This window comes from Protomyctophum bolini, assembly GCF_963924005.1.
Source record: "Protomyctophum bolini genome assembly, chromosome: 22".
Classification (NCBI taxonomy): domain Eukaryota; kingdom Metazoa; phylum Chordata; class Actinopteri; order Myctophiformes; family Myctophidae; genus Protomyctophum; species Protomyctophum bolini.
In genome coordinates, this window is record NC_137883.1 from 28900103 (window position 1) to 28912771 (window position 12669).

Consider the following 12669-nt stretch of genomic DNA (forward strand, 5'->3'; position numbering starts at 1 on the left):
ATGCAATATCATTCTGTTCCTTCCCCCAGGCGTCTTGTCTTTCAGTGGGTGAGTTGAAACTTATACAGTAGGTATCCGGTGCTACAGTATCAACAGTACATTTATTAATGTATGTTGTTGATGTGACCTTTTGAAATATCTAATATCCCACAAAGGAAAGGCATTACATTAACCTGTTTATGCAAATAGGACATTTGTTTTCCTGTCATAAGATCCAGCTCATTCAAATGTCTGGCAAAAATTATATCTATTTATGCCTGTGGTATGTTATTAATATTCACTATTCAGTGACTTGCATAGGTAGCTTATATTGTTGTTTACTGATACGTTGGTTGATCATGTATATTTTTCCATTTTCTTTGGAATATCTAATGTGATTTGTTTTAAATTCTTATTAGTACATTTTCTGAATGTAAATCTCCTTAGTTTGGTCAGACTCATCTCAATTCTCAACTGAAAGCAGAGAGCCCTCTGACCATGTGGCATCTCAAAATAGGCTAACAAGTTTCATCGTAAAATTGTTACTTCCCCCCCACGAGCTTTTTTGTTGTAATCTGCTACATATTTAGAATTTACATGGACATAATACACAGTAACACAAATACGTACTCACTGTAGCCTAAAGCCTGATTTACTGGATACTTAGTTAGTGTCAGTGTCACGCACGGAAGATAGCGGTCATGTTCATGTGTTGAGCTTGTATGATCCGTTATTGCCAGTGTGCCCCCCACACACTCACACTCACTCTCACTCTCTCTCTCACACACACACACACACACACACACACACAGGAACTACTGTATGACTGTACGTTCTCATATGCTGCTGATTCTCAAAGATGTCAGTTGTGGGCAGCTATTATCAAAGTCAGACTATGATTTAATGGGCACTCGTCATTCTGGATCTTTACATTTTGGAATGTTGAACCTATTGTTTTGGTAAAGAACATTATTTATTAGATTAAATAAAATACAGAACCTAGACAAGTAAGTAGAAACATTCTGCTCTTCCTTTATAACTCAGATGCACAGTGCCTCGTAGGGATATTTAACTTTTTAAAAGGTTTGTGTAAGTCTACTCAGGCTTTTGTGAACACCCCAGACAGCTTTTTAGGTTGCTTGATCCAATATTTAGATATTTGATATTCGTTTTAGCAGGTCACACCCATGGATGTGCATTGTATAGGAAGGGGGGTAAAAAAAAGCCTAAGTATGATCAAATTACCCCAAATCTTTTAAAAAGTGAAATATTCCAACGGTTTAGCTTTTCATGACCCTTTAATATTGGTTTGCTGATATGACTATATATCAACTCAACTATGTGCACATGCTAAACTGACACTGATGGAAAATTGTCCATATTATATTTAAAAATATAGAAAAACGTTACTAGAGATATTTTCACACATCTGTTTTTAGAGCAGAGTTTCTCAAAGTGGGGTCCGAGGACCCCCAGGGGTCCTTGAATGGGTTCCAGGGGGTCTCCAGTTAAATTGTTTAATACCGCTACAAAATCAGTTTGACCACTTCAACCCTATATGCATTGATTTGAAACAACATTGTATGGGGGTACTTATTGGCACAAAACATTTTCAGATGGGGGTCCGTGGCTAAATACAACTACATTTTGGACATGAAAATGAGAACCACTGGCCTAAAACAAAACATCAATTACAGGTACAAACTACACTGCACTAGTTCAGATTTAAAATGAGTTTTAATATCTCAAAGTTCTCATGAAATCTTCCTAGAGGCTTTACATTATTTACATTGTTGACCATTCATTCACATACTAAAATATCAGACATCGTGACAAATTGTCATAAAACATACATTTTTCATATAACCTTGATACATGATATATGTTCCCATTAAAGTAAATTATGTTATTTCAGAAACTTCCAATATTTTGTTGTCATACTACTTTTGATGTATAAATCTCAGGAAGGATTCAGCTAAGGAATATGTGGTCCCCTGACATTATCAAATAGTTTTTAGATGGGGTACATTTGATGAAGTTGTGTTAGGGCTGGTTCTAGGCATAGGCGAACTAGGCGGTCGCCTAGGGCCTCAACCACTGAGGGGGCCTCGTCACAGGGAGAAGATTTTTTTTTTTACCGTTTTGCTGGATCTCTACTACGCTGGCCATAAGCCACCCATGTGATGTGCCTCCTATATTCTAATTCTAAATCCATTTAAAGTTACTGATAACTGATTGTAATACAAGGTCACAACACGTGGCAATGCAATGCGTTGTGAAAAGATAGACTGGCTATTTGTGTATAAAATATGTCTTACTTAGGTGAATAATCATTTCCTAGCTGGGACACAATAGTATATCACATTCGCTGTGTAAATAATTTCAAGGTATGGAGCTATTTATATGATGAATATCATTTCTTAACCAGTATTTAGGGAACCGTACTCATCTACTCAAAAAGAATACAATTTTAAGTGACACATTTTTGACTGGCACCCTTGTATGTAGACCTTTTAATATTTAATCAAATTGTAATCAGCTTCACGATCATATTTTATAAAATAAAAATAAAAAAGAACAATACCAAAGACACATTTTCTGACCATGGCATCATTAATGGCATGCAATTCAAAGTAATTCGATTATTGGAAAGAGTCTCATGCCAAGGTTACACATAGACCCTGACAATTCTATTTCTACAGGTAGTGAGTTTTACTTATATGAAACCTAATTTATTCTATACTTATATTCATTTAAATGATAAAATAGGGCTTAGCCACGTAAGGGACACGCACGCACACACACGCACGCACGCAGGCACGCACGTGCACGCACGGACACGCACGTCACAACAATGACTGAAAACATTCATTCAAAAGCCGTCCAGAGTAAAACTAGAATCTTCTATTGTATTGATTTGTCAGCTAAAAGCTGCAGGATGTTTATTTGACAATAACTACAGTATATCCAATAAGTGTGCCAAAAATATTGTCATGGTTCTTTCTGTTTCTTCAGTGATAAAAATGTATCTAAGTTTAAACAAACATATATGTTTACTCTATAAGCATGAAAATACAGAGCTGCCATAGTTGTTTTTGCCATTTCCAATTGTAATAGAAAGTACAGTATATTACACGAACTGCATGAGCCCATAACCTGTATTAAGATTAATAATACAGGCATGGGGACATGACAGATTTACAACATTTTCTTTACCTATTTCAGGGGATACAATCTGCTGAACTTTACTTTATTTTGATAACCCACAACTCAAATATTAAAGAAAGAAAATCTTTAAAATCTGAAAACAATTAATTTAGTTAATATATAACAAAGGTCAGTCATTCTAATTCTAAACGGTATAAAAACAATGTCAAGACCAGAGAATAGCAACCATGTGAGTGGTTTGTTAGATCATTTCGACATTTTGTACATTCATATGTAAAACCTATTGCTTGCACTACAAACGAGACTTTTCTTTGCAGCAGGCAGAATTGCTATCACACAGAACTGGCTAATAGTGCTAAGTCCGATTCACCGCATGATGGCGGCGTGCGTCAAAAATAGGCGGCCTACGGCGCGTTGAGTGCTTGTAGGTCTGCTACTTTGGCATGTGACGCCGTCACGCACCAAAGCAAAGATTAGGCATAACATGGACTACAATGTAGCTGTCCAGCACTTAAAATATAACGATATGAATATGCATGATAACCCTTGTGGGGAGAAAACAGCTTTTTATATACATATAATATATACAGTATACTATACAGTATAACAGTGCAAATAGTTGGTTCTCTAAATAATACAAAAATCTAAGTGTACATAGCAATACAGTACGTTGCCTGATGGAAAGTAATATAGTACCCGGCTATAGAAATAGAACACATACAAATAAAATATAAAAAAATAAAATATACACAGAAACACAATAAGCTACCATCCTAATGAATTGGCATTCATTATTCAGACATATGCCTTTTAACAGTAAAAAAAGCTCTACAGTGATGCAGATTGATTATCAATTTGAACAGTACTATACAGTACATCAGTGCATTCAATACTGCACATAAACGTATGAAACACTTTCTGATACAAAAATATTTTATAAAATGCATTAACTTTGCATTGGAACACAAGAAAAACAGACGGTGAACAACAAAATATGACGCATACATTTCCATGGAAAATAAAATACAATAACGATTTAAAAAAAAAGCTTTAACGTTTGGAAAGTTTCCCCCAAAAACATCCATAATAACATGCGTGCAATATAATTAATTTAGACTGGTGTTTTGGTCGCCGCATGGATTAAAATTCCCAATTTTGGCGAGGAAAAAAATAAAAAATAAAAGTAAAAAAATAAAATAAACATTCTGGCTAAGCAGCAAGAGTTCCCTTATAATTAAGTTATACAGCAACAGAGAAATTCCCTGTTCAGTGTCCTACTCACTGTCTGTGGCATAATGGAATACAACATCTTTCTTTCTATTATAAATACAGTCACCTGCTGCCCCGGTGTGGACGGTACATGTATCACCACCAGTGTATATGTCTACAGTCTTCATGGTTTCTCTGCCGACTAACTGAGCTTTTGCAGGAGTTTGTCTTCTATCAGTTCAAACTGCACACTCACTGACATCTCCGCAATGAACTGTTCACAGCCCTCCTTCGTCACCTGCTTACAGTAGCGCAGGTCTATGTGGCAGACACTGCCACAGCGCTTGAAGTAGGTCAGAGACTGGTCAGTCACCCTGTTGCACACTGCATGGAGAAAGGAGGTTTGGACAAGTTAAATTGAATGACAGTGATATAGTGACATCACAATATCATCCCCTCCGCTAACCCCCCTTTATCATACAACAACAGCTGTGGGTGCGGCTTCAGTTCACCCACACCCACCAGGCAAACCATAAAAACATCATTTTAAAACTTTCTGTACACTTAAAAATAGGTATAATCATATAGCGATATTGACAGATAACGGCAACTATCGGCCTATACCGATATGTGGCCGTTACATCCCTGCTGATTACCGATGTTTGACCGATATAATATAATATGGGTCAAAACATCAGTACGTTTTTAATCAATTATTAGAAACACTCAGATTTGATTCAATCTGAGCGTCGGCCCTACAGTTTACAGTACCTGATAGGTTGATGTCAGTAAGGGAGTCTCTGGTGGTGGTCCCTGCAGCGGTCAGGATGTTCACAGACTGGTCAGTGACATGGTTGCAGTAGCTCAGGTCCAGTTTGCTCAGTAAGGGCATGTAACGAATGATGAGACGTAGAGAGGTGTCTGTAATGTCCAGCCCGGACAGCCGCAGGTCCACCACATTGCGCAGTTTACTCCTATTGTCCAGCTGACCTGCGAAGACAGAAGGGCCAAGAAGTTCAGATACATAATAAGGCTTTAATATTACGTTTATTATTTTAATCCTCTCTCAAGACTTTTCTTTTTAACCACATGAACCCTGGTGGCACTATTTCTTGGCATGTAATAATAGGCGATTAACATTCGCCGTAAACAAGGGGACATTTTGTTGAAGAATTGCACATCTGATCGGCTATTTTTGGCAAAGCGATTTGCTGTAAAAAGGAAGGGTCCCCGTTCACAAAGAATATAGTTCATGTGGTTAAAGCAATACTATACAAGTTTACAAGTTTGCTACAATAATAATAATAATAATAATACATTTTATTTATAACGCACTTTATATTTGAAGCAAATCTCAAAGTGCTACAGAGTAAAAAAGTAAAATAAAAATAAGAATAAAACAGTTAAAAACAGGGCAGCTTACGAGTCCGACTGGGCAAATGCCTTACTAAAAAGGAAAGTCTTTAGTCCCTTTTTAAAAACGTCCACGGACTGTGGTGCTCTCAGGTGGTCGGGGAGGGCGTTCCACAGCCGAGGGGCAGCTGAGCAGAAGGCCCGGTCCCCCATGGTGCGGAGTTTGGTTCTTGGCTGTTTGAGAGTGTTTGATGTACCGGAGCGGAGGGAGCGGGTGGAGGCTGGGGGTTCAAGGAGTTCCTTTAAGTAGGGGGGGGCGTTGCTGTGGATGCATTGGTGGGTGAGGAGGCAGACCTTGTATTCTATCCTGGAGGATACGGGGAGCCAGTGAAGGGAGTGGAGTATGGGTGTGATGTGGTCGTATTTTCACACTCTCACCAGGATCCTAGCAGCACTGTTTTGAATGTACTGGAGCCTCTGGATGCTCTTGCTAGGGATCCCGGTGAGAAGTGCATTGCAGTAGTCGAGCCTTGAGGAGACAAAGGCGTGGACAAGTTTTTCTACAGTTTTTCTACAGTTTTTCTACAGTTTTGCTACAGTAGTGACTCTTGCCACTCTTACCAGACTGTAAAGCAAACAGACATGACCTGTCCTATACTGTATTGTTTGTGAGGTAACTATCATGAAATGTTTGTTTTATTACTGTTACGGCGTGTGTTTCATTGTTGCCGGTGTAACAGAGAAATATCTTTGTATTAACTTCTACAAAATTGTGTGTGTGATGTGCTTGCCTACAAGCACCTGGCAACGCAGCTGCGTGTAATGTCCCTTTTGGCGCACTGTAGTTTTCCTCAGCAGAGGAAGTTAATTCCATGCTGCCTGCAGGTAGGTGCATGAGAGCTACATTGCACTACTTTATATGTACTTTGTATTAATTATTTCACTCTTTGTTACATCTGTTCTCATTTGTCTCTCTGCAACCCCCCCCCAACTTATTATATTAGCTGCAGGTAGTGACTGATAGAACCAGTGTTACTGTTCACTCACCTCATCAGGGCTTGGCTGTTAAGAACATGGGGAAGAGTGCAGATGGGGTCCATGTTGAAGGTGCTGTCCTATTTACAAAGCTAGTAGTGACCAGTATTCGGTGGTTATACTCTTTTTAAGAGAGGCTGTTTCTGGTGTAGGCTATATTTATTCTGCCTTAAATTCGTCAACGTGACATTTATCAAGTCAAGTGATCCTATACAGCCAATCCTAGTGTAAATTTGGTCGGAGCTTTGATAAATGTCACGGCTGAAACCAACCGCCATTTAAATAAAACACCCTTAAATGTTCTCGAAACGCCTTTTACGACATAAACAACTGGAATACGACCAAACAGGCCTCGCTTGCCTGTCATGTCCACGCACGCATGCACGCTCCTATGCAAGAGTGCATTTTGGCACACTGGAAAGAACCACTTCACACATATTTATGGGTCTCTTGTATATTGTAATTTAAAAACATATACGATTGATAAAAAATATTGATTGATAAGGATTTTAAAAAACGAGAATTTTTATTTAAAAAAATATTCAGAATTCCTTAAAAATAAATATATTCCCAAATCACAAATACTATTTTTTCTAGGTTTAAGTGCTGGGAAGAACCAAATTAATCTTTTGGGTACTTTATCCCTTCATTTTGGCTACAACAGGACACATCACACACAGGCCTGTTACCTGGCCGGTTGTCTGTGGGAGGCGACAGCAGGTCCCTCATCTGTGCATCTTTCAGTCCCTCCACCCACTGGACGTCCAGGGTGCGTAGCAGAGGACAGCTAGAGGTGCAGAGAGCAGAGACCGCCACCCAAGAGCACCCTGATAGCAGCAGCATCCTCAGACCTGCAGCAATGGCAAGTTCATTCACATTTATTACTTATACCTTTTTATTTATCTTTGTATTTGTATTTGTTGTTGCTCAGAGAATACAGTACATAGTATTACAAATATCTGAATTTAAGTCCAAGCTGTAATATTCTGGGAAAGCTAAATATTCTAAAGTCCAAGCTGTAATATTCTGGGAAAGCTAAATATTCTGCAATTGTAGAAGAATCTAAGAATTTCCCTTCAGGGTTACAACGGAAAATGTGCCCTATATTTTTCCATTTCCCTGTTTCTAGAGTTGTAGTTAACCTGAGGTCAACAAATAAACAAATATAATGCTAATGTAATTACAGTCCGTGAATAATCCAGAAAGGAAATGGGGGGGAAAAAGAGAGAAAAAAGAACAGCTTCCAAACAAAGGCGTCAGGAGTCTCAAGGGAACCAATGATCCATGTAGGGGAAACATACCAAAGCATTCATTGAAACTCCTTGTACACAATGAAAAGAATCTCTTCAAAGATAACCAATAGCTGAACTCCAATTTTAGCAACAAACGCTATCATTCCATATTGCTCCATCAACACCCATCCAGTGATGCTAATAGGGTGCATTTTGCATCCCAAAACGCAGGTTATTGATAATGGACCCATCCGTTGACCTTTCTGGGGGGTCACATGGATGCACTACTGTACTCAGCACTGTAATGTGGTGCTATTAAAAGTTTGCATATACTTTGCACTGTTGTTTGCATAACTCTTTGCAATTGTCAGATTTAGAATTGTGTTTATTTCTTTCAGATACATTTTCTACATTAATTATAACCATATTTTATAACCATATAATGGGAGTTAAATGCTGCAATTTACATCACTGCCCATCACATCAATACAAAAATAAATTAACCGATTAAGACCTGCATGGGGATGATTCTACAAATGCCTTCTAAATCAATGTTTCTCAAACTTCTTTGTGCCAAAGACCCCCAAATTGATAAAAGTTTTTTGGTTTTTTTACAATGATTCAACAGTATCAATTAGACATCCAGTGGTGTACTGTACAACTAAGTACATTTACTCAACTACTGTATTTATGATTCTGAAATGCACATTGTGACATTCTGCATAATGACTACTTCAATACTTTTGTACTTTTAAGAAAGTCAAATAAGTAAAATGTGGAATGCAGAATCTACTGTACAGTGAAGTAAGCTCCATTACCACAGCACTATGGTATGTACGGGCCACAGAAGACGCTCTTAATCCATTTTGAACTGAGATCAGATTAAAAAAATGTCTTCTACATCCTGACAGTTGTCTGAAAAAGCTATGTTTCTATGTCAGTCGTTCTTTCGATTTTTCAAAAATAGCAGACCTACAAGCTCGTAGAGCAAGCTCGTGAGCTTGTAGATCTGCTATTTTTCAATAGCTAAAGCACAACATAATGCTAACACCAGGGCTTCCAGAGCGATTTACTTTAAGCGAGAACACACGGTACATAATGCTGTACATCAAATATGTAGAAATAGTCATCAAGGATCATAAACAAGTTAAGAGCCACCTCCGTCTAATGGTAGAATATCTGTACAATGACACTATGAAATGTCTAAATGTGAAATCTAAATTACATATTGAAGTTTAGCCTTTGTATACGCCTGTCAGGTCGGAAGGTTGGACTCTCATGGAGTCCTTGAGCTTCCTTGATGCTTCCTTGATGCTTAACCACTAGTTGGTGCCGTGCATGTTTTCCTCCTCCGCCGTCGCTGTGTGTGTGTGTGTGTGTGTGTGTGTGTGTGTGTGTGTGTGTGTGTGTGATGTAATATTCTTTGGCGAATCGCACTATATAAATGCAACATTTAGCATTTACGTCTTGATGTACCTGGAGTCTGGACTCCATAATTATACCACCAGCAATAACACCGACTGGCACGCTTCATCATTTACCTGGCAGTCTGTTGATAATCCAGCTGAGTTGTTTCTTGGAGATGTTGGTCCAGCTGAGGTCCAATGCTACCGGCTGTCGACGGATGATGCCACTCATCATGAGAGGTGTGATGGATTTGCAGCGGTTCAAATCAATATGCTTCCAAAGCCGCTTGTCACAGCACCTGGCGAGTCACACAGGTCACAGGAGCGCATTACTCAGTTTTATCTTCATACAGTTCCTTCAGTGAAACAAAGTCAACAGGGGCGATAATGAAGCTGTTTATGGACAGACCCCTTAAGTCAGATTTATGTACAATACAAAAGTAATTTTTGTTGCAGGGACATAAATCAAGCTTTACCCAAGGCTATAGTATGATTTTATACAGTCTTAGCTGTTGTTGCGTGTCATAAATACCCCATCTACAATCTCACAACGCATCACAGTGCGATGCGTTTGCGAGCTTGTAGATCTGCTATGTTTGTATGAATCAAGTCTCAACACTCACCATCTGTTCCAAGTCCTGCAGACACGCATGCAGACACACAGGTCCCTGTGAGTCAGGTGACTGAACACCGTCATCCACACTTCCCGACGCATCACATGTGTTTCACCGTCATCTAAGGGCAGCCTGTCGGGTGGGGGGATGATGGGAGGGGGCCGGATCACATGCCTCTCCATCTGAATGCACTTTGGTGGCGATCTGCAGGGCGGAGGACGGGGGCACATGGGCGTTATTGGAGGGCTTCTGTTCCAGCCTAGCGGTGAAAATCCGCGCGGGGTCCCGTTCACTTCCCGCCCCCTGCTGTGGCGCAACCAATCGCCCAGGTCGCTGCTTCCATTGTTGAGCGGTAGCCTCGGCTTTGGCTCCTCCCTCTCATTCGTCGTGTCGGTCTTCGCCGGCCTGTGGTTTTGATTGGCCAGGCCGTCCTCCGTTTTAGGCGGTCGTCTGTTCTGATTGGCCAGGCCCTCCTCGAGTTTAAGGCTCCTCCGGCTCTGATTAGTGGTCGAGTCCTCTGTCTTTAGTGATTTACGGATCTGACCGGCTAAAGACTCCTCGCCCTTCAGCGGTCGCCAATTGTCCTCTGTCTTAAATGGCCTGCGGTTCTGATTGGCCACACAGTCCTCCGTCTTTTGGATCTCTTGGTTGAGTTCCTTGCTCAGCTCCTTGCTGAGCTCCTTGTTGGGGAGGCGCCGGCGCTGCTGCCGGGCCTTTAACTGGCCAGAGGTCTTCTCCTGCAGGGCGTCACCTGAGTCATTGCTGGTGCCGGCTCTGGGAGAGTTGGAGGAACATTGGTCGCTTTCTCTGGCAGCTGATGTCCTCAGCAGTGGACTTAGAAGAACCTTGGCTTTCTCTTCGAGACTCCCACGTCTCTCCTTTTTGGATTCTTCCATCTCTTCCTCCTCCTCCTCTTCCTCTTCTTGCTCCTCTTCCTCCTCGGGTTCCCTTTTTCCCTTTAACCGAAGCCTCTCCAGTGAAAATCTGTCTTCTTCGTGATCTTCTCGATCCTCTTCGTCGTCGCCGTCGTCGTCTTCTTTCTTTATTTGCTGCAGCAATTTGGTAGTTAAGGAATCTTCGGGTTTTGAGTGCTTCTTCTGTGAGGGAAGGGAACAGAATTGTCACATTTCATTTCCAAATATTTTCCCTTTTGAGCAAGCAGCGTCTTTGTAATGGTATAACATTTCAATGTAAAATTGTGACTGGTTTATTTAGAATTAGTTTGAACAGATTTGGCGCCAAGCTTGGAGTCGATCAGTCGAATCACCTTGGAGTAAAACTGCTAAAGTAACGATACCATGCTTGCCTGGGATTATACTGGAGAGTCATACCTTCTTTTTGACGACAGGTTCATCATTGGTATCAAATAGTTTCCTCTTCTTCCTAAGTGGGTTGTCTTCGAGCCTGGGCCGAGATGAGGTGTCCAGAGACAGCATAGGGGGACGTTTCTTAGGAGGTTCCTCGTCTTTCCTCTTCGAGGTTTCATCGCGTTCTGCTTTTCGTTTCACCACAGACGTGGTACTCAGGGCCGTGCCCGTCGCTGTCGGCATCATGGGAAGCTCAGGCTCCTCTTTGATGTCCCGGTTTAGCCGTGGTTCTTTCAACAGCGAGCCCGGAAGATTGGACGCATACTTGAACCCTGGCCCCCTTTTTTGCTTTAAGGCCAAAAGGTGAGAAAACGGGAAAGACAACTTTATACTTTAGCTCTTTGTTAGTAAGATTTACTTACACTTACAGTATTTAATTATCTTTTCATAGTTTTAACAATATTTTTAATGTCAAGTGACAACAGACTATGAAACCTGATTTATACTTATACATGCCAGTGTCATGCGCTGGCATTACATGGCAAAAATAGACCATCTACAAGCTCACAACGCGACGCACTGCGGTGCACTGTGAGCTTGTAGATCTGCTATTTTTGTAGTGTGAGTAAAGCATCATACAGAATATAATCAAGCATACAGAATAACATTGACGCAGATGCTTACTTTCCCTGTTTTTCCTGCATGGTTACACTTTGGACATTCCCAACAATTTGGAAGCTCATCATTTACAACTCCCCCTGAATCTTTCACCTGACAGAAGAAAGGGAATGGTTAATTAATCGTGTGAGGCAAGACCAACAGTGACAGCAAACAGATTTAACTGCCATACATAGTTGAGCAATTAAGACAATGTGTGGTGAGTTGACTAACTTGCCTTAAGGCAGTTAGGATGAACAATCTCATTGCAGATGGAGCACTCCATGAGCATGAGGTTAAACTTCTCCTCTTCGTCTTCCACTGTGTCCTCCTTCCCTGCCTCGCCGCAGACCAAACACACCGCCGTGTGGGGCAGCACAGGCTGGGGGGGAGAGAATAATATGGAAGACCCTTTACAGCACTATGCCACTAAATGAGGTCACAGTCACTCACACCCATAGCCGGCCTTACTTGCTACTGCAGATGTAAACATAACAAACAGTTCTGATAAATAATTTCCTATGGACTTCATGCTTCCACTTTCCAATTTCTAGAGACAATTGCTCGTGCCTCAAAGCATGAATTAAAAAGAAATCACACCTTTGTGAACTGAGTGGTGCAATCCCCCCCCCCCACACACACACACCTCTCTCTCTCTCTCTCTCTCTCTCTCATTAGCAGGCAGCAGGCACAGCACTATCCCTCTCTG

General features: G+C 40.8%; 1 protein-coding gene across 1 annotated transcript in view; it reads right to left on the reverse strand.

Annotated features, from left to right (window-relative positions):
* Window positions 1-2328: 2328 nt before the first annotated feature.
* Window positions 2329-12669, reverse strand: part of kdm2bb (lysine (K)-specific demethylase 2Bb) — a 33585-nt gene continuing 23244 nt past the window's right edge. Inside the window, exons 14-21 of the mRNA XM_080755961.1 lie at window positions 12199-12342; window positions 11988-12074; window positions 11328-11651; window positions 10006-11093; window positions 9518-9681; window positions 7434-7595; window positions 5128-5346; window positions 2329-4740 (exon numbers count right to left, since the gene is read on the reverse strand). Coding sequence (XP_080612087.1) covers window positions 4559-4740; window positions 5128-5346; window positions 7434-7595; window positions 9518-9681; window positions 10006-11093; window positions 11328-11651; window positions 11988-12074; window positions 12199-12342 — 2370 coding nt within the window. The 3' untranslated portion in view covers window positions 2329-4558. The remainder of the gene's footprint in view (window positions 4741-5127; window positions 5347-7433; window positions 7596-9517; window positions 9682-10005; window positions 11094-11327; window positions 11652-11987; window positions 12075-12198; window positions 12343-12669) is intronic.